The sequence below is a fragment of the Xenopus laevis genome, chromosome 2L, assembly GCF_017654675.1.
Source record: "Xenopus laevis strain J_2021 chromosome 2L, Xenopus_laevis_v10.1, whole genome shotgun sequence".
Classification (NCBI taxonomy): domain Eukaryota; kingdom Metazoa; phylum Chordata; class Amphibia; order Anura; family Pipidae; genus Xenopus; species Xenopus laevis.
The window spans coordinates 163,846,702-163,869,927 of record NC_054373.1 but is presented as its reverse complement, the minus strand read 5'-3'; the positions used below and the strand labels follow the sequence as shown (position 1 = coordinate 163,869,927).

Below are 23,226 nucleotides of genomic sequence, written 5' to 3'. Positions count from 1 at the left end.
CTTGGGTGATTTTTTGGACAGACGTAATATCAAAGGCTATTGTGATACTAAACTCTATAGTTAGTATAGGTATGGGTATATAGAATTTAATTAAAAGTAGGGATGGGTGTATGTATGGATGCTGGGTTTTCATTTGGAGGGGTTGAACTTGATGGACTTTGTCTTTTTTCAACCCAATTTAACTATGTAACTATATGTAACTATCTTCTAAAATCCATTTTGAGGAAGAAACTGAAATGACTCAGCTTGGGCTCTCCCTCTCTCCCTACTATACCTGCAATCCCACAGTCACACTCCCTTCCCAGAGACTATTATCCCACTGTTACTATAGGTACCATCTCTCCCTACTATACCTGCTATCCCACAGCCACACTCCCTTCCCAGAGACTATTATCCCACTGTTACTATAGGTACCATCTCTCCCTACTATACCTGCTATCCCACAGCCACAGTCCCTTCCCAGAGACTATTATCCCACTGTTACTATAGGCACCATCTCTCCCTACTATACCTGCTATCCCACAGTCACACTCCCTTCCCAGAGACTATTATCCACTGTTACTATAGGCACCATATCTCCCTACTATACCTGCTATCCCACAGCCACAGTCCCTTCCCAGAGACTATTATCCACTATTACTATAGGCACCATCTCTCCCTACTATACCTGCTATCCCACAGTCACACTCCCTTCCCAGAGACTATTATCCCACTGTTACTATAGGCACCATCTCTCCCTACTATACCTGCTATCCCACAGTCACACTCCCTTCCCAGAGACTATTATCCCACTGTTACTATAGGCCCCATCTCTCCCTACTATACCTGCTATCCCACAGTCACACTCCCTTCCCAGAGACTATTATCCCACTGTTACTATAGGCACCATCTCTCCCTACTATACCTGCTATCCCACACTCCCTTCCGAGAGACTATTATTGGGCCTAAACATGGTCCCTGAGGAGTTTTTGCATTTGATGTTTTGGTTATATGTATGAACTATGAAACAAACAAAGCGAAAAGCAGGTAAATTTGAATCTTATTATATATGTTTCCTTTGTTAGATTGTAAGTGTATACTGTAACTTCGCAGGGAAGAAGAGTAAAGGGAATTGGCCGATTTAATGTCTATGAAGGTTTGTAAAGTGAATGCTGATATAATGTGAAATCACACAGCTGCCATTGCTTTTTCCATTGCTTGATTGGGTCAAGGAATGTTGTGTAGGAAATCAAGCTGGAGACTGTACATAAAATAATAGAAGCTTTTTTCCTTTCTGCTGCTCAGATTGAAGACATGGCGGCCACGCATGAAGGTTCACTGTCCCAGATAAAGCAGAACTATACAGCGGCCATTCAAGCAATCCGTGATGAGCATGAAAACAGAATTCACGGTAAAAGCAACTTCCATCATTAGCTGTCGATAAATGGATGACTACATCAATATTTATATTTGACTAAAGGTGCTTTCAATATGGTGGTGGATCTTGGCCCTGCCTCTCACCCAGTTAGGTATTAGCAGGAAAGACTAGGGTCAGTTCTTACTTAGGAATAAGGGTTGTCTCCCAGCTGCTGGTATTTTACTGGTCTAGCTGGTAAAGGCCAGGGCTGGTATTATAAATTTACTGGTAATGTTGTTGCCAGTAAAAATGTAATACCCTGAAGTTCAGTGCCCAATCCACAAAGAATCCAACCAAAGCTTACCCTTTCTTTTCCTCCTTCCCAGATCCCCTTGGAGATGTCAAGTGAATTCATAGCTAAGCCCCCTTTTGTCATCACCCCGCCCCTCCTATGTATTGTCCCTCCATAGACCTCCCCTTTTTCTCCACCCCCTGATGGCCGTTAATTTCTTTCTAAAAAGGTGTTAAATCTATTCGGAATTGAGGAGGGCAATCAACCAATTAACTGAACAACCAGATCACTCCCAGATCAGATAAACTTGCCGCCTGTCCACTTTTAATAGAAAAGTCCAGTTTTTACATGGGCTGTATCATAAGTCTGAATCCCAGGCAGGATTGACTCACAAATCCACCAACCACAAACTGCCAGTTATTAGTCCCCCAATATCGTCAGCTCACCCCAGCCATCACCCGCTCTGCCCCTTCAGTTCAGAACATCCAAGACTGCAATGGAGTAACCCTGCTTAGAGAGGAGGACAAGCCTCAAGGCAGTTGGTTTACATTTGGCCAGATTTCAAATAAACATGGTGTAAATCCTAATCCTTTTAATGTAAATTGTAAATCGCAAGGTTAATTCGCCCTCATGTGACTAAAAATAGGAACTGCAGCTCATCAGATGGCTAGATATGAAGACGTTCTTTTAGCTTCTATAAGATGTCAATTTGGTGAAATGAAGGTAAGGAAAGCCCAGAACATATAATACAAGGTAATTAATTTAGGAAGGACCATATACAGTATATTGTGTTGTTATTTTATTTTCAGGGTTTTCGTAATACCTTCAAGTCACTGGTCAGTTTGATTAACCTTCCAGAGTTCAACTGACTTGATTTTCCTACCAAACAAACTAGAAATGTTTTAAGTGTCTGTACTGGTCCCAATTGATGGCAGACTATGACCTGCTATTGTATCCTCCATCTTTGTTAATTGCTGTTTCTCCCCTTTGTCTGCCAGAAGTGAAACAGAACCACGAGCTTGAAAAGAAAACACTGGAGGACAATTTTGAAAAACTGCAATTGTCGCTCCAGGTAATGTTCCCCGTCGATTAAATGAAGGATAAATTCTTCTAAATTCAGGACAAATACTGTACGTCATTCCCCGCCGTTTGGAAGAGATTTAGTGTAGCCTTGAGAATGTGTTTTATATTTTCTCCATGTCCTTGGCCCATACACAATGCTTTACACAATCATTGCCTTGTCACTTACATTTCATAAAACTCCAGAGCTCCATTTCAAACCAATCACATTAAAGGAACACAAAAGCTTAAAGGGCACCTGTGGTGCATATTTATTTTAAGACAGGTTTTGGGGGGTCGCCCTCGGGTGCCTATAAATGTATTTTTTAAAGGCTCAGTGGATGCGGCTCACAAGCTTACATCTCACGCATGTTCTTAATGAGCGACTTGTGGCACTCACTTATTATGCGCATGCGTTTGCCCTAATATGGCCACCAGTGTCGGACTGGTCCACCAGGAAAACTCCCGGTGGGCCAAGGTGTCAGTGGGCCCTCCTGCTTCTAATCTTTTGGCCTATTTCATGGTCATTCTCTATTTCTTTATGGGAATAAAGAGACTTAATAATGAAAGAATGGAGTATAGTATGTAGAGAAAAGAGACTAGGAGAATAAAGAGGTTGAGTGAGGAGAGGAGGTATAATAGTTTGGAAATTGAGCCCTCAACCTGAGGTTTTCTTGTTGGCCCCTGGTATCCCAGTCCGACACTGATGGCCACCCTCCCAGTAGCTCCCTCCCAGTGTGGGCAGCCTAGTGCTGGCACAGGCAATTTCTTTTTTCTAAGAACTATCTCTGGTGGGGGAAACAATTTCAGGTGATAGGTGCCCTTTAAATATAAATATGGTTAGAAATGCTGTATTTCATATACTGAACTTACTGTACAGGCCAGAGGTTCAGCAGCCCTATAACAGCAGTGATACAGGCCTTCACATTGTCCAAGTATTTCTCTGTATTATTTCATCTTCTGAGTGTCAGTGGCACTGCACATGCTCAGTGTGCTCTGGGCTGTTATTGATAAAGTAATTGTGGGCAGAATTCAAGCAGAAAATGCATCTCGTCTGTGACATTTATATAATATATATACAGTATATTGAGAGTCAGTCCCTTAGTTCAGGTAGGTGACAGCAGCCTAGAGCATGTGCAGTGAATCATTTTTAAAGGGCTGTGGTGGCCTTGGACTGGTATAGAATTCCAAAACATAATATGCAGCATTTCAAGCCTACTTCTTTGTTAAGCTTTAGTTCTCCTTTAAGGGCTAACTCCCATGCAGTATATAGACCTCAAGTCGGAGAAGAGGTGAGTTTACAGTACAAGGAAATGTAATTCACCAATCCCCCCCTCTCATCTCACTGTTTGTACAGGATCAGGTGGACACATTAACGTTCCAGAATAACACGCTACGAGACAGAGCAAAGAGGTTCGAGGAAGCACTGATGAGGAACACCAACGAACAGTTTGAGGTAATGTCCCCAGACTACACCTACTGCCCTCAGCAACAGGTTCTACTTTTACTATTCAATATATAGTGAATAAAGTACCCCCGCTTGTGAAATACTGTTTAAGGATATTATAAGTTACAGAGGAGTTCCATGACCAAATAAAAACACGAGCCCGAAGGCTTTTATACAGGTCATGGAACTCCGAGGTAACTTCTAATATCCTCATATATTGCAACAGGGGGTATTTTATTTATTATAATACACAAGTTATAGTGAGTCATGTGACAGAAATTACATCACCAAGCTGCGATTATAACCGATGACATCACAAAGCACCGTTTATAAGGATATAACTACAGGATATTCATGGCTTTTGTGTATTATAAGGATATAACTACAGGATATTCATGGCTCTTGTGTATTATAATAATATATCCTTTGCAATGTTACCAAGGAAATGTATACACTATGTGCCCCACTTGGTCTGGAGGAACCAATGTCAACTTTCTTCCCCATCCTGCCCAGTTCAGCTTTGCTATAGAATATATATATATAGATAAAAATGTATTTTCTATTGTAAAATAAAAGGCTATTGTAAGTTACCAAGGACTTCAATGACCATGGCTGCTGGTCCCTTTCTTACTCATTGGTGAAGCTTCAGCTACATAATAAGCTGTATACAAAAGCAAGATCGGTTTAGGGCACTCCAGGAAGCCATGTATAGATCAGACCAGTACTCAATTCATTAAAAAGTAGAAAAAAAACTTTATTCAAACAATTATCTCGAGCCTTACGTGTTTCATGTTGGTATGACACTTAATCATAGCCTTCCTGGAGTGCACTGAACCTATCTTGCTTTTGTTTATGGATTGTCCGCGCCCCTGACCTGAGGGCCTGGGGCAGGAGCACCTGGGCCAATATTCTACTTTGGTGAGTTATCTTACTCTAAGTGGATGAATTTTATGTTTAGATATACAGTTTATGTTTGGATTACATAATAACATGGAATACTCAAATCTAGAATTGACACCTTTGCTGGTGCCAGAAACTGGACATAGGGACAATGACATAAAGGGCAAGGCTATGACAGTGGGGGCAGGGTGATGAAATTTAGGGAAGGGCTGTGCCATTATGGATGGTTTCAGCTCATTCAAAACTTGAACAGGCAATGTTGCACCAGACAGACCAAATTAAACTATAGAGATGGCAACCCTACTCCTATCTATCACCAACTACAATGAGCACCACAGAATCTAACTTCCGACTAGCTGGCCTGCCTTGTAGTGCTGATAACAAGGGGTCCCATCTTAGTCATTGCTTTGAGACAGCTGACTTCTGGGCCTTGGCATTATTAGCTAACTCTTACCATAAGGCAAAATTATTTGGGTAAGTAGCACACACTCCCTTATATGGAGCTCCAATGGTAGCCCCCTCCCTCTTGATTGATACTGAGAGATCACATCCTACCAGAACTTCAAAGTGATTCCTCATATCATCATCATCATCTTTGCATCATTAAGTGATTATAACTCAAAATGTCCTTTTGCAGATTGCTCTAGCTCCATACCGCCATTTAGATGAAGATCTGAACAGTGTGAAACAAGTGCTGGAGATAAAGAACCAGCTAATCCATCAACAAGAGAGGAGGATAATGGAATTGGAAAAACTGGTACGTCCCTTCCAGTAAAGGTGCCTGGAATCTTATTTTGCTCCTCTGGATGTGTAGATATCAGCAGATCATTTACAATTTGTTTTGTTTCTTCTCGCAGGCTGAAATCAATGTTCTCCTGGAGGAGAAAGTTCAGGTCCTTCAGCAGCAGAACGAAGACATGAAAGCCAGGATTGCCCAGAATGTGGTTGTGACCAGGTCTCTCTATTATTACTGCCTACTGAATACAATGGGGGTGATAACATGGGCAAATTAGGGATGCACCGAATCCAGGATTCAGATCGGGATTCAGCAGGATTCAGATTTGCCCGAATCATTCTGGCCGGCCGAACCAAATCGTAATTTGCATATGCAAATTAGGGGTGGGGAGGGAAAGGGAGCGACTTTTTGTCACAAAACAAGGAAGTAAAAATGTTTTCCCCTTCCCACTCCTAATTTGCATATGTAAATTAGGATTTGGATCCGGTTCGGTATTCGGCCAAATCTTTCACAATGGATTCGAGGGTTCGGCCGAATCCAAAATAGTGGATTGGGTGCATCCCTAGGGCAAATATTAGTAACATGGGTGAACTAGTGCATTAACCCACACTGGATAACACTAGACCTTGTTACGACATAATAAAGTGTTTTTGTTTTTTATTTAGATGTATTTTTCAGATATACATTTTAGATATTAGATCACAGTTTTGTAGACTGTCAACATTATATTAAGATATGTCTAACCTTCTACAGTAGTCTGCCTTAGTCAATGAGCACTAGAATATACATTTTTTTAAGAAATTAGTATTCCTCTGAAGGAAAACAATTTGGTTTTGACTGGACCATCCAACAAAAGAAATATTCAGGTCCTTTCTGCAGTTTGTAAGCCCCCACTTAAGGGGGCTTGGGTGCAAGCAAAAGCATGAAGAATGGGGAATGCTCCTGGACCCTCTATCCCAGTGGTACCCAAAATATGGGGCTCAGCTGTAGTCACTTATTACAAATACACCAATGTTTTCCTATATCTATAGTCTTGTTATATAAGTGGGGCATGAAGAAAGCCTGAGATGGGGGTGGGGGAATTGAATTTACAAAGTTAAACACTGCACTATTCCCTGAGACCCCCTACAGCTGTGGGGTATGGAACCTGTTATCCAAAATGATCGGGATCTGGAGTTTTCTGGATGAGGGATTCATAATTTCCATAATTTGGTTTACCGTGCTTGTCATGCAAGTCTACTAGAAAATCATGTAAACATCAAATAAACCCAATAGGCTGGTTTTGCTTCAAATAAGGATTCATTATATCTTAGTTGGGATCAAGTACAAGCTACTGTTTTATTATTACAGAGAAAAATGAAATTATTTTTTGTAAAATTTGGATTATTTGATTAAAATGGAACTTTCTGGATAACAGGTTTCCAGATAACGGATCCCATAACAGTAACAGTACCAGTATTAGACCTGTACCATTATTATCTGTCCCTTTTCAAGCTATGGAGAATGATTGCACTATAGAGAGAAACAATTTAGTAAATCAATGTTCCAATGTGGTTCTAGTCAAACAGAAATTTCAAGCCAACCAGAGGCAGGCTCTTCTAAAGGACACACACACAGGCCAATAAGCTGGCAACTTGCTCTGGAGTCAGAGACATATATGGCCACCTTTACTGTCCAATCACCTTTATATTCGTATACAGGCACCTTTACTGTCTGTTAATGTATGGTCTGCCATACTTATTTAGACAAACTCCAGATAATATTGGATTTGGAGAAGAACTGTGACCTCACATGCACCACTGGAAAGGCAATAATAGACCATGTTTTATGGATAGACCATCTATGATCAAAGTGTATCACAATATAGCCTTCAGGAACTGCTCCTTGGTTGGACAGTTGACTAGGTTTGGCCAAAGACCCAATATTATCTCTACAGAACCGCCATACTTGCCAAGTGAAGGTCATTGGTGCTCTGCCTTAAAGGGGAAGTAAAGTCTAAAATAGAATAAGGCTAGAAATACTGTATTTTGTATATTAAACAAAAACAGGAATTTACTTGCACCACAAGCCTAATCAAACAAATAATTTATGCTTTCAAAGTTGGCTACAGGGGGTCACCATCTTGTAACTTTGTTAAACATCTTTGCAAGACTAAGACTGTGCACATGCTCAGTGTGGTCTGGGTTGCTTAGGGATCGTCATACATTATCAAAACAGCACAAGTCAAATGATATATACCAGAAGCCGATACAGCAAGACTGATTAATAATCAGAAGATACAGACTGAACTGGGTCCTGTGTTGTCATGTAATCTAATGTGGATTTTATAGTTTTTATATTGTTTAATACAAACTTTCTCCAACTCTGCAAAACCAGTGGCTGCAGCAAAATAATCCTTCAAATAGAATCCCAGTTTATCTGTTTAAATTTTACTCTGTGATCTTTGTCCCTGCAGCTGGAGTTGGAAACAGTAAAGGGGATGTAAAGCAAAAATAAAATCCAATAAAAATCTCTACACAGTCGCTGACTGCTCTACAGGGAAACAAACAAAGCTTGAGTTCTGCATGGCTGGGAAGTAAGGCGGGGGCTCCCCCTGCTGTTCATAAGTATGATTGTTTCCCTGCTCAGCAGTTAGGGACCGTCTGACAATTCCTATCCACAGCAGTAAATGAAGGGACAATTTCACTGCATACAATCAAGTTTCTTATAAAAACGGTACACATTTTTTAATTAAAGTATATTGGTTTGTTTTTCATTAAAGAAAGTAAAAATTGGATTTAATTTTTTTGCCTTCACATGTCCTTTAATAAGGCTGTTTCAGTGAGACTCTTGTCGGTGAGTCATGTCATTTACTGGCCTTGTTATTTTCCAGGCAATTATCTGTCGAAAATGCCAATCTACATGAAAGCGTAGAGAAGGAAAGCAAGGAAAAGAAGAGGTTAAGTTGCACAAATGAGGAGCTGGTATGGAAACTTCAATCTACCCAGTCCATGAGTCCCATCAAATTGCCTTCTTCTCCCATTAACCGCTCAGTTTCAGGCTCTCTTTCTCCGTCCAAAGCCAACATGTCGCCGAGATGATACTCGAGCAGTGAATGACGAATAGGCTTGAGTTCCTTAAAGAAGTTCACTTGAGAACAATGTGTTCCAGAAGCATCTTCCACCCGATAAAGTAGGTCCCTGCCACTGACTGGGAGAGTAGAGAACAACTCCTGCTTTCAGACGATGACGCCAAGCCAAGGAAACGGAGAACAACACAAAGACACAGTACTTTTTAAACAAGGATAAACCACATTCGCGTTTCAGGTTCCATACAGTCCAAAATGCTGGGGATGTATATACAGTTGTACATATACAAATAAAAATCTTATCTCCTTTCTTATCGGATAAATGCTTATGGTCAGCCATTTTGGTTTGTTTTTTATTTTTAATTGGTGCCTATGTCTTTTTACCTAAACGGGGCCTATCCCATTTTTACTCCTAATAAGGGACTGTTTCTAAAAATATCAATATAAGCGCCTTCTCTTTTCATACCACAAAAAAAAAGCGGGATGACTCACCAGCGAAATGACCCGTAGGATCTTCTCTGCCTTTGCAATAATGGCCAGCATGTCAGGCTCTCCTATTTCTTATACCTGTGTAAGTAAGACTTTTTTGTATTCAAACTGCTGTCAGAGTTGGCAAGTTATACAGAACTTGGGATTTCCTACAACTTCTTGGCCTGGTCCAAAACTCAGAGTTCAACACTAAGCCACTGACTGAGGTTCTCTATGTCTGGATTAATGTGTTTATTGTGAATATGAATGGAAGTGTAGTAATAAAGAGAAGCGAATTTCCAAACGCACCATGTGACATAAGAGTTTCCAGTAGCTAAACCCATCTTCTTCAGTGCGCCATATATAGAGCGACAGATGGATTCGGAATAGCTTTTCATAGAAATATTTGCAGTTTGGTCAAATGTGTGAATACCTGCGAGTTATCTTCTCCCCCTCATCTGGAGAAAAGTCATCTCCACTCATCTTTCTGAAGAAGCCACTTGGATGAGTGCCGAAACATTCTTAAAGGGGTTGTTCACCTTTGAGCCAACTTTTAGTATGATGTAGAGAGTGATATTCTGAGACAATTTGCAATTGGTTTTCATTTTTTATTATTTGTGGTTTTTGAGTTATTTCGCTTTTTATTCAGGAGCTCTCCAGTTTGCAATTTAACCAATCTGGTTGCTAGGGTCTAAATGACCCTAGCAATCATGCATTGATTTGACTAAGAGACTGGAATATGAATAGGAGAGGCCTGAATAGAAGATGAGTAATAAAAAGAAACAATAACAATAAATGTGTAGCTTTACAGAGCATTTTGCTTTTTAGATGGGGTCAGTGATGCCCATTTGAAAGCTGCAAAGAGTCAGAAGAAAGAGGTAAATAATTATAAACTATAAAAAAAAAAAATAATGAAAACCAATGTACAAGGTGCTTAGAATTGGTAATTCTATAACATACTAAAAGTTTACTTGAAGGTGAACCACTAGTGATGGGCGAAATTATGGCGAATTTGCGTGATTCGCTGCCGGCGAATACATTTGTGAAATGGCCGCGAAAATTCGCTGGCGAAAATTCACCAGCGTAAAAAAAAAATGGGTCAGATTTTTTGGCGAAAATGCACCCATCAAAAAATGGTGTAAAAAAACGCTGTAAAAAACGAGACGCCGGCGCCGTTTCGCGAAATTCGCAAATTTTTAGGTGAAACGGCGCAAATTCACCCATCACTATGAACCACCCCTTTAAAGGAGAACCAAACCCTTAATTATAAAAACCCCTACCCTACATCCCTGCTCCCCCCCAGCCTAGCTGTTACCTTCAGTAAATGCCCCTAACTCTTCTTCTCTTCGGTAATCTTCGGGAAGTAAGTGCCAGATTGGTGAATGCGCGTTTGGAACAGTCTTCGGGTTTTTGACAAAATGCGCATGCGAGGAAATTGACGGAAATTGCCGAAGCGCAAGAAGAAGACCCAAAGATTACAGAAGAGCTGGAAGATGGCGCCCGTGAGCTCCGCTGCATCTGCAAAGAGAAGTAAGTAAAGAGTTAGGGGCATTTAGCGAGGGTAACAGCTAGGCTGGGAGGAAACAGGGAGGGGGGGTCTATGTAGGGGAGGGGTTTTTATAATTAAGGGTTTGGTTCTCCATTAAGCTTACTCAGCAAGTCTAGTTGTTTTAGACCAGTGATCCCCAACATGTTCCTCAACACCCTGTTTGGCCTTGTTCTTAGTGGCCTCAAACCAGGCGCTCATTATTAAATTTTAGACTTGAAGGCAAGGTTTTGAGGAATAAAGACACACGTTTTACTTATTTATCAAAGATCACATTTCCGAGATTTCAGAAGGTTCTTTACTACTTGGAATAAAACCATAATTTAAAAACCTTGAACCGTTGCTTAGTTAGAAAAAACTTGATTGAATACAGTTGTGGAAAAAAAACTTGCAATACCTCAAATTTGTCAGTTTTCAAGCTGTATGACTCCGGTCAAGATGGTAGAGAAGTGTCCATAGAGCTTTATAGCAGTGTGCCTTGGGTACATTTATTTTGGGATTTAAAAAGGAGTGTAATTGTGATTGAGTCTTGACATTTCTAAATGAACATATGTTCTAGAATAAAGATCAAAATGTAATTTTCAATAATGTTGTTATGGTCTCAGCTATGGCGCTGCTTGGACAATTATGTGGTCAGGCTCTAAACAAACTAGAGGATGAGCTTTTATATGGAGGCACGTCTAACAGCTATATGCTTGATGTAATAGGGTTGGTGCTGGAAACATTCGCACGCTTTGATTGGCCACAGCTTAACTGTATCTATCCCCCATTAGTTCAAAGAAACACTTAGGGGCAGCTTTATTAAAGGTCGAGTTGTATTTAACTTGAGTTTTCAAGGGAAAGCTCAGATTTTCAGGTAAAAAAAAACTTTTCAGGGATTTAAAAAAAACACTCAAATTTTTCAAGATTTATTATACCTTGAAGCTGGAAATAGCTCAAACCCTAAAATACTCCAGCTAAAACCTGTCGAGGTCAGGTAGAAGTCAATGGCAGAGGTCCCTTCGACCATTTGAAGATGTTTGTAGCCTTCATGATGTTCGGGGTTTTTTCGGTGGGTTTTGCTCATAAATTTAAGTGATTCGCAGGGGTTTTATATTTTTTTGGTGAAAACTTGATTAATTTGAGTTTTTGGGTTGTTCGCCCAAATTTTAAAATTTTTCACCCGGATTTCAATTTTTTACATTCGAGTTTTTTCTTAAACTGGAAAACATTCGAGTTGTGAGTCAATTGGAGGCTCAAAAACTTCACAAATCTCTAAAACCTGACATTTGATAAATAACTCCCTTAAAGGAGAACCAAACCCTTTATATTAAAATCCCCTACCCTACATAGACCCCCCTCCCTGCTCCCCCCCTGCCTAGGTGTTACCCTCGGTAAATGCCCCTAACTCTTTACTTAACCCCTCGGTGCAGATTCAGGGCATCAGAGTTCACGGGCGCCGTCTTCTTCTCTTCGGTAATCTTCAGGTCATTTTCTGGCGCTTCGCAATTTCCGTCACTTTCGGCACATTCTCAGTTGTCAAAATCTGGAAGACTGCTCTACGAAGAGAAGAAGACAGCGCCCGTTAACGCCAATGCCCTGAATCTGCACCGAGGGGGTAAGTAAAGAGTTAGGGGCATTTACCGAGGGTAACACCTAGGCTAGGGGGGAGCAGTGGGGGGGTCTATGTAGGGTAGTGGATTTTAATATAAAGGGTTTGGTTATTCTTTAAACTCTAGAGAAATGGGCCTAACCAACTCTTGTGTATCTACTGCCAACTGTGAAAGCCATCACTCACTTCTATAACTCAAGGAGAGCGAGTCTTTAGCTCTTAATCTGATCTCAGAAGACATCTCCCACCATGTAAGTAACATAAGATGGAGCAAGAGTTATGTCTCTACAACAGCTGGTACAGTGGTGAATACTTTTGCTTGTACAGTTGAATTGTGCCAACGTTGGGGACATAAGAAGTATCCACTGAAAACTGTTGGTGAGAAAAAGTAAATTTTTGAACTGATCAGAGAAACGTCACATGATGGGGCACATTTACTAATAGTCGAATACCGAGGGTAAATTAACCCTAAATATTCGACCCTCGAAGTTAAATCCTTCGACTTCGAATATCGAAGTCGAATGATTTAGTGCTATTCCTTCGATCGAAGGAATAATCGTTTGATCGAACGATTAATCCTTCGAATCGAACGATTCAAAGGATTTTAAGCCATCGATCGAACAAAATTGCTTCGATCCCAAATTGGTAGGAAAGCCTATGCGGACCTTCCCCATAGGCTAACATTGATGTTCGGTATGTTTTAGGTGGCGAAATAGGTGGTCGAAGTTTTTTTTAAAGAGGCAGTACTTCGACAGTCGAATAGTCAAATGATTTTTAGTTCGAATCATTGGATTAGAAGTCGTAGTCGAAGGTCGAAGTAGCCAATTCAATGGTCGAAGTAGCCAAAAAAATACTTCGAAATTCAAAGTGTTTTTTTTTCTATTCCTTCATTCGAGCTAAGTAAATGTGCCCCTATGTGTTTGCCTCTTCTATGATCAATAACTGAATATTCTGACCGGACCTTCCTTTTTTCACTAACTTCATTTTCTGTTGACTGTATCCAGTTGATCAAAATGAACAGCAGATGGTGCCACTGTTTCAAACTCATTATTTTTTAGAAAACGACTGGAGTATTAGAACGCCCTGAGCAATTTTACAATGATTTTGAGGGTGTACATCTTCATTTCATCCTTGGCTTTTTTTCTGTTCCGACAACACATTTGTATCCCTATTTTCAGAATTCTCGATTACAAGAAAAATTCTTCCAGAGCAGCATAAAAGCTTCAGCAACTATTTGAATGGAGCTTTTGATAAAGTGCTGGAAAACTTACTACAGTTTGGCCATAGATTATAAAGGTTTTTTGATACCTCAGTGTGAACGTGAACCTTTGAAAAACACCCTATTTGCTGTAGTAAATAGTGGGAAAACATGCACTTTCAAAAAGAAAAAAAAAAAGCATGAGAGAATTGCCCTGAATCTACCTTTTCTTAAAGGATAAGTAAACCTTTAAAATAAGTGAATGTAAAATTGATGAGTGTTATTCTAAACACTTTTGCAAAATCATTAAATTGCTTCAGAAACACTATCAGGGTCGGACTGGGCTGGTGGGACACCGGGAAAAAACCCAGTGGGCTCCGGCCGTCATAGGCCCCATCGGCCCAGACCTGCTATTAACGCTGCTTCCAAAACTTCCTTCCACACCCCAGTTGCTGCCACACAGGGTCGGACTGGGCCCTGTGGGCCTCCGTCGGCCCAGACACAGTCCCCGTTTGGCTGGGCCAATTAAAAAACAAACAAATTGTGGGCCAGCGGGGACGGGTGCATGCGTGACACATGCGTCGCAGGGGCCCCAGAGGTATGGAACCCGGTGGGCCCCCAAAGGTACAGTCCGACACTGAACAGTACTACTGTGTGTCTATAAACACCAAACTGTGTAGCAATGGCAGCAGGTTACATAGTAGATAACAGATAAGCTCCATTATACTCTCGTTTTCGGCTTTCTGCTGTGTAACCTGAGCCTTTTCTCCTTTGAATGGCTGCCCCCATTGCTACACAGCAGCTTATTTATATAAACAATAGAGGGTTTCTCTGATGTTCTTCTGGTTAGAAAAGATGAGAGAAAAGTTATCTGAGGTTTCTAATGTTTCTACTAATCAGAAGAACATCAGACCTTCTTTCTTTTTTACTACTTCATGGCCCAAAACTGACCAGCAGGTGGCGCTGTTGTAACAAAATGAATTCATATTAACAGTACCTGTTTCCTTTAATAATTTGTAAATAATGAATGTAAATTGCAAAAGTGCTTATCAATTTTACATTCAATTATTTTAAAGGTTTACTAATCCTATAAATAGAACAAAGGTTAACATTTAGGGGAAAATGTTGAACGTATTGAGTATTTCTAAATCTGCACCTGATCATTGGGTCATGGAGAGGTCTGAGAATTCAGTTTAAAGGTCGGCTAAAGCCTGATGCCACTTTCTAGCAATAAGTTTGGTTCTTTTTGTGCTCTCATAGAAGCTGCCTCTGCCCAGAACAATATGGCTGATGTATTGATAATGTTTCAGACACAGAGATTGCTGTGAGTTTGGCTACAGGACGTGTGTCACTTCTCATTGATATCAGTTCTACAGTCTCTCAGGCTCTGTCTGCACCGCAAACGTGGATTTGAAATTGATGTTATTGGAGCAGGTTGGGATCCCCCAGACATGGCAGGGACTGTGAATTATTACTGAGGAGAAGGGAGGTAAGGTGGATACACAGTTAGGTCCATTAGCCCCCAAATGGCATAAATAAGGTCCCTAGGGTATGGTTTGGCCCGTTTTTATTCCTGTATTCTCTATTTGCCTTGCAGGATTGATTGGTTGCTATGGCTTTGGAACCTGGATACCACAAGTGATGTAACGGGTTAAATTACCACACTGCTTACATCATTTGCCGGTTAACACTTTCAGAAGTGAATACTATGTAAAGATTTATTTCTTGTTTGGCCCATGGCTTGGTAAAGGAGCCTGCGAGCACTGAAACGTTGATTGTGTCAGGCTAGAATAGTAAAGGGGAACTCCACAAAAACACAACTTAAGCTTTTTTTAAAAAGTAAACATAATTTCAAGCAACTTTGCAATATACATCAATTAAAAAATTTGCAGACTTTTCATGATTTGTAATGGTTTCTGACAGTACCCTAAGCCTCGCCCCCTGCTCTCCTGCTGATCTGTCTGACTACTTTGCTGAGCTGGCTGAATACTGTTACTTTGTATCAACAGCCATCTGGCCTCAGCCTGCATCCTCCAAACCCCACAATTCCCTGCACATGTGATTTCAATAAGGAATGGAACATCCCAGTGCAATGCATTGTGGGTTATGTAGTTTCTGCATGTTGTCTGTAAGCTGTGGAGAAGTTGTTACAATTTGTAACATCAGTGTTTAGTCCCTCCTTCCCTGCGAGGAATTCAAATGATGCAGAAAGAGAAAAACTGTTAAACAGCTGGATTTCAGCATAGAAAATGGCATTTATTTGTACTTTTTGAATAAACAGGTAACTGTGATGGGTATATTAGGGGTTTCTGTGTTATGTGGCCTCTTTATCAAATTTTGTTTTGGAAGCCGGAGTTCCCTTTTAACAAAATATTTTAACTACATTTTTGTGAAAGTAATTTTGGAGTGTCTAGTCGTTTTTCCTAAACATTTCTGTGCTATCTACTAATTCATGTAACAGCATTACAGAATATACGGTAGATGTACAATGGGACTTTAAAATAAAGTGAAAAAATCTAAATCTATTTGTTAATGTTTTGGTCTCTTTATGAGACAATTTCTTGAGAAAGGTCTGAAAAAGAGACCAAAACTTTGGCAAATTTTCAAGTCCTGGTGTGCATCTATATACTATAATGCTATATACTGTGTGTGTATATAGATATATATATTCTGAAGAAAAGTGTTTATTTCATGCGAAATTCATCTTTATCCAACGTTTCGGGACCTTTCTCAAGGATGTATATATATATATATATATATAATTTTATTTTTTTAAATAAAAACAGCAAGGGGTAGAAGCAAAAAAAAAAAAACAACAATTTATTGTAGTTAAAACCAGCACAAATAATATGCACAAACAGGGTGCTTATAATGGAGTCTAAATCTATTAGGAGCTTTATGTCCTAAAAGCTACAAACATATCGACATATCGAGAACACATAAATAGCCGATGGCATAAATATACAAATTTACAGATGACAAACATTTTACAGCTGAGAATAAAAATTGCACCTCCTACTAACCAATCAATTGATAAGGAGCCGGACAAATTAAAATAAATACGGTACATACACTGCAATGGGCAACAGATGAATAATATACACAGGAGACAGCAGAGAATACGAGACTCTACTCAAGGCACAGAGAGAGAATAGAAATGTGTATATATATATATATATATAATACACAAAAGCCATGAATATCCTGTAAATTATATCCTTATAAACGGTGAGTAGTGATGTCATCAGTTATAAACGGTGAGTAGTGATGTCATTTCTGTCACATGACTCACTAAAATTTGTGTATTATAATAAATAAAGTACCCCCAGTTGTAAAATATGAGGATATTAGAAGTTACCTCGGAGTTCCATGACCTGTATAAAAACACTCGGCCTTCGGCCTCGTGTTTTTATATGGTCATGAAACTCCTCGGTAACTTATAATATCCTTATATTTTACAAGAGGGGGTACTTTATTCACTATATTGTGTGTGTGTGTGGTTGGTACGGAGATGACAAGGAGTAAAATATAATTGATATAATACTTAAGTAAGAAGTGCTTCCCGGTGCTTTGGCTCTAGTGTGGTTTCTGGTGAGTTCTGCTGTATAATAAAAGATGAGATACAGGTATGGGACGGTTATCCAGAAAACCCAAGGTCCCCAGCATTCTGGATAACAGATCTTTCAGTAATTTGGATCTTCATACCTTAAGTCTACAAGAAAATCATATAAACATTCAATATAGCCAATAGGCTGGTTTTGCTTCCAATAAGGATTAATTATTTCTTAGTTGGGATCAAGTACAAGCTCCTGTTTTATTATTAGAGAAAAAGGAAATTATTTTTAGAAATTTGGAATATTTGGATAAAATGAAGGCTATGGGAGACAGGCATTCCATAATTTAGAGCTTTCTGGATAACGGATCCCATAACTGTATGATAAACCATGAATGTGGGACATTGCAAGACTGAGTTGGTTATTCGGCTTTCTGTACATAGTGCTTAATTGCCGACGCCATGAGAAGATGCTCGGAGTGCTGCTATTTTACTTTTCCTGAGACTAGACATGGAATAAAAGCAGAGTATAAGTATAGAGTATGGGCAGCTGGATAGTTCTACACTTAGGCTTCAGACAGGGGCGAAACACTGCTCCCTGGGATGTGAGTGTTGTGACTTAGTTCCATGGATATATGTCATTGGAGGGGGTCAGCGGTCCCACCGATCCATGGGAAAGTTGGGAATACTGTTTAGAGCAAGTGTGGAGCCCAGAGTGATTGGTGGCAAGGCAAGAAGTGTATTGGGCATCATTCTGGTTTGGCCATTGAACCCCATACATTAATCAGTGGGAGTCACTGATCAGTCTGGTTCTCAATTTCCACTGACCAACCCTGATGTGATCTCCCTGGTGTTGGATTGTCTCAGCTGCTTGTTGCAACTCGTCTCTGAGGAGTCCCATGACCAAACAGAGGCAGCACAGATAGAAAGAATTTCCAGGACAACCATGGATCTTATACAGACTAGAGTGTAGGATAATCAATAAGATGCCTTAAAGGGCATGTAAAGACAAAAAAATAAAATCCCATTTTTACTTTCTTTAATGAAAAAGATACCTATCTCCAATATACTTTAATTAAAAAATGTGTACCGTTTTTATAAGAAACCTGACTGTATGCAGTAAAATTCTCCCTTCATTTACTGCTGTGGATAGGAATTGTCAGATGGTCCCTAACTGCTCTGCAGGGAAACAATCATACTTATGAACAGCAGGGGGAGCCCCCGCCTTACTTCCCAGCCATGCAGAACTCAAGCAGCTTTGTTTGTTTCCCCGTAGAGCAGTCAGCGACTCTGTAGAGATTTGTATTGGATTCTATTTTTGTCTTTACATCCCCTTTACTGTTTCCAACTCCAGCTGCAGGGACAGAGATCATGGAGCCAGATTTAAAAAGATAAACTGGGATTCTATTTGGATTCTATTTGGAGGATTATTTTGCTGCAGCCACTGTTTCTGCAGAGTTGGAGAAAGTTTGTATTAAACAATACAAAAACTATAAAATCCACATTAGATTACGTGACAACACAGGACCCAGTGCAGTCTGCATATTCTGATTATTAATCAGTCTTGGTGTATCAGTTTCTGGCAGATATTAGACTTGTGCAGTTTTGATAATGTATGATGATCCCTAAGCAGCCCAGACCACACTGAGCATGTGCACAGTCTTGGTCTTGCAAAGATGTTTAACAAAGTTACAAGATGGCGACCCCCTGTAGCCAACTTTGAAAGCATAAATTATTTGTTTGATTAGGCTTGTGGTGCAGTAAGTTCATGTTTAGTATACAAAATACAGCATTTCTAGCCTTATTCTATTTTAGACTTTACTTCCCATTTAATGTAAATAACCTTTGTAGAACCAATACTAATTGTCTCTCAATGAGCAGATATACAGACACAATACAGAACATACAGACCATACAGACCATAGTAAGTCAATATTTCGAGTACTGAATGTATATCAGCACAGGAAAGGTTACTGTACAGAGATCTGCTGGATAAATTCTATACCTTGGATTGTTTCCATGAAACGAGAGGCTGTTCAAGGTACAACATTATCTCAATTTTATATTTTCCCACAATTTACACAATTGTTCTGTGATCCCACCAATATATATAGTGCTTCTGGGTGCCATTCCCATCTTTCACCCCATCATTTTGTCCTGATGTTCCCAAAAATGTCAATTTTTGTCCTCCGTGAATGTTATTATTAGTAAAATTAAGAGGTTTAAAATACTAAGCAGATGCATACTTTCCCTGTAAATAGTCAAGTCCAATTACCGTATATACTCGAGTATAAGACGAGTTTTTCAGCATCCAAAATGTGCTGAAAAAGTCTACCTCGGCTTATACTCGAGTCAATATGAAAGATTAACAGTGACTGCAATATCACACAGCGCCCGCTGTTGGTTATATGAAAGAATAACAGTGACCGCAATATCACACAGCTCCCTCTGTTGGTTATATCAAAGAATAACAGTGACTGCAATATAACACAGCGCCCTCTTTTGGTTATATGAAAGATTAACAGTGACTGCAATATCACACAGCTCCCTCTGTTGGTTATATCAAAGAATAACAGTGACTGCAATATCACACAGCTCCCTCTGTTGGTTATATGAAAGATTAACAGTGACTGCAATATCACACAACTCCCTCTGTTGGTTATATCAAAGAATAAGTGACCGCAATATCACACAGCACCCTCTGTTGGTTATATCAAAGAATAACAGTGACCGCAATATCACACAGCGCCCTCTGTTGGTTATATCAAAGAATAACAGTGATGGCAATATCACAGCACCCTCTGCACATGGTAGTGGGACAATGCACACAGTAATCCGTTTGGCAATTCTCTGTCACCATCAACTTTGCAAAGAAGTTCGGTTGATCGCTGGGGGGGGTCACTTTGGCAGAATGTGCACTGCTGGGAGACAGGGCTGTAGTTGTGTCTAGGCTTATACTCGAGTCAATAAGTTTTCCCAGTTTTCTTAGGTAAAGTTAGGTACCTCGGCTTATACTCAAGTATATCTGCCCCTTACACAGTCCTGCACCAATCACTTATTGCTTTAGTTTATTATTGTGACTGTCAGAGAGAGAGAGAACATTAATGCTTAAGTCTTGTCATTACACTACATATTGTATATTAAAGTAAAACAGACTCCTGTGATTATATCCTTTGGGTACTTGAAGAATAAGTTGCTTCAACACATTTCCCCAATTTTACACAATTATTCCTGGTCCCTTGAAAAACGTAAAATGTGGGATCTACTGTATATTCTACATTGTTGATTTATTTCTGCTTTCTCTGCAAGTTTTCCAGCACTGATATATGCGGATATATACTGTGCACACAAACGGGTCCCCAACACTGAATGATCCTTTGGGGCCCCACAGATGTAGCTTCAATTCGCCTATGGAAGATAACTATATCATGTAACACGATTTAGAGATCACTGTACTGTATCAATAATATAAACTGTCAGTAAAAAGATGGGGCAGCAGTTGAGTCAGGAGCAGATTATATACAGCCACTAGCAGTGTGACATGACTGTTCACTCCTTTCAACATGAGCTGAATGAATAGGGATTGTGCTGAGCATATATTTTGCCTATTGTTATAATTAGGAAATATCTGTGGTTTCTTTCATTTCCATATAATACCAAGTCCTTTTCTATTGGACTAGTCGAGTAAAACAGATGTTGCGTACTCCATATAAAGTTTAAATCTCGTCAGAGGAGAAGGCAATATATGATTGACAGTTGAGATTTTGATTGACAACTGGTATGGATGTTCAATAATTAAAAAAAAAAATGGGTTTTATGTTTAATTTGAAAATGATTTTTATTATAAAGTTTTTTATGTCTGGGTGACAGATCCTCTTTAATAAGGCAAGACCAAGCTATGGTTTAAAATAAGAGTGCCCATACCATAGTAGCAAGCAGCAAAAGAACAGCAAGTAGCTCTCTGGGGATGATGGACACCCTGATCATTAGCCCTTCCACAGATCTCCCTGACTTACCCAGAAACAAGTCTCATGAGGAAAATGGCAAGTTAAACATGGCCATACAGGAACATCTGTATGGCAGGGTGATGAGAAAGAAGCCCTTTCTGCCACAAACAGAGTCGCTTGTTGTATGTAAAAGCTCATTTAGACAGGCCACAGTCATTTTGGAACAAAGTGCTTTGGACTGAGACAAAAATTGAGTAACAAAAATCGCTTTGCATGGCGGAAGAAGAACACCGCATTCCAAGAAAAACACCTGCTACCTACTGTCAAATTTGGTGGAGGTCCCATCACACCCACATTGGTTCAAAAACACTGGGGATGCGCTGGAAATACAATCATTCTTTAAATTTCCCCATTGATGATGAAAATTTGCACGAATAAAGGGGAGGGGACAGGGGCGACAAACAGCAGTGGGCCTAGGGGTGCCCTCTATGTTAATCCGGCCCTGGGTCCCATCATGCTGTGGGGCTGTGTGACTAGTTCAGGGACTGGGGCCCTTGTTAAAGTCGAGGGTCGGATGAATTCAACCCAATATCAACACATTCTTCAGGATAATGTTCAAGTATCAGTCACAAAGTTGAAGTTACGTAGGGGTTGGATATTCCAACAAGACAATGACCCTAAACACACTTGGAAATCTACAAAGACATTTATGCAGAGGGAGAAGTACAATATTCGGGAATGGTCGTCACAGTCCCATGACGCGAATATCATGGAAAATCTATGGGATGATTTGAAGCAGACTGTCCATGCTCGGCAGCCATCAAATTTAACTGAACTGGAGAGATTTTGTATGGACGAATGGTCAAAAATACCGCCATCCAGAATCTCATCAAAGGCTATAGAGGCGTCTAGAGGCCGTTACATTTGCAAAAGGAGCTCAACTAAGTATTGATGTAATATCTCTGTTCGGGTGCCCTAATTTATGCACCTGTCTAATTTTGTTACAATGCATACTGTATATTTTCTGTTAATCCAATAAACTTTGTCACTGCTGAAATACTACAGTTTCCATAAGGCATGTGATATATTAAAAGGAAGTTTCTACGTTGAAAGCTCAGCCAATGATAAACAAAACTCCAAAGAATTAAGAGGGGTTCCCAATTTTTGTTCATATGACTGTATATACTATATTATATCTATATACCATAGAGCCTGGCGGCTGGGCTTGTGTTTGTGGGGCGTAGTAGTATTTTCGTATGGTCTGCACCTTCAATCACAATAAAACCTGCCCGTTATTTACATTTTGGGTCTAACATACATTCATTAAATAAACACACCAAAACACAAATAATAACCACCCCCCCCCCAACTGATGTTCACAAAAAAACAAGCAGAATTGTATACTTGAACTTTATGAAGTCCTCTGTTCTATTCATAAACATGGGAAATGCGTGGCCTATGGCATATGCCGGGGCTGAAACACACAGGAATCACTTTCTTGTTTCATAGTGACCCCCACAAGCAGCAAACTTTACCTTCTGAACATTCACACTTACCACCTCTCACATAGTTCATTTTCTGCCAACTGTGTTTGCTTGCCAGTTCATTATAAATGAATTTTATTAGCTTTCAGAAATTGCAAATATTCTGAAACTGAACCTTATCATCCAGGGGAAATCTACAGAAACCCAAGATCATACAAACCCCATGCAGATACCACCTCATATGGAATCAAGTCAACGTTTCTAGTGCCCTGCCCCAAACCCCTCCACCTATTGTGTCAGTCATGTCCACGAATAAAATCGGGGCCCGGAAAGAGTCTGATGTCAGTTCTTCTGCTCAACAACACCCTGTAGCCTCACAGATGGTGATTTATGCCTGTACTTTGGGTGCCCAGGACGTTGATCGCGGTCTACCAGTCGATCCCCATAATTTTGCTGGTAGACCGTGACCTGCCCGACATTTTCAACTGCACTTTGCGAGACTTTAGATGCGAAACCAGGCATAATGCGCCACATAGCGCGGTGCTGCAGCCCAGCTGCCATCTTTATTTTACCGAACATGGGTGAGAGCAGAAGAACCCGCT

At 40.0% G+C, this 23,226-nt stretch overlaps 1 protein-coding gene across 1 annotated transcript in view; it reads left to right on the top strand.

Moving 5' to 3' along the window:
- Nucleotides 1–9,613, top strand: part of LOC108708699 (microtubule-associated tumor suppressor candidate 2) — a 262,184-nt gene extending 252,571 nt beyond the window's left edge. Inside the window, exons 9-14 of the mRNA XM_041582652.1 lie at nt 1,285–1,390; nt 2,627–2,700; nt 4,045–4,143; nt 5,672–5,791; nt 5,892–5,989; nt 8,643–9,613. Of these exons, the coding sequence (XP_041438586.1) occupies nt 1,285–1,390; nt 2,627–2,700; nt 4,045–4,143; nt 5,672–5,791; nt 5,892–5,989; nt 8,643–8,850 (705 nt within the window). The 3' untranslated portion in view covers nt 8,851–9,613. The remainder of the gene's footprint in view (nt 1–1,284; nt 1,391–2,626; nt 2,701–4,044; nt 4,144–5,671; nt 5,792–5,891; nt 5,990–8,642) is intronic.
- Nucleotides 9,614–23,226: the final 13,613 nt, after the last annotated feature.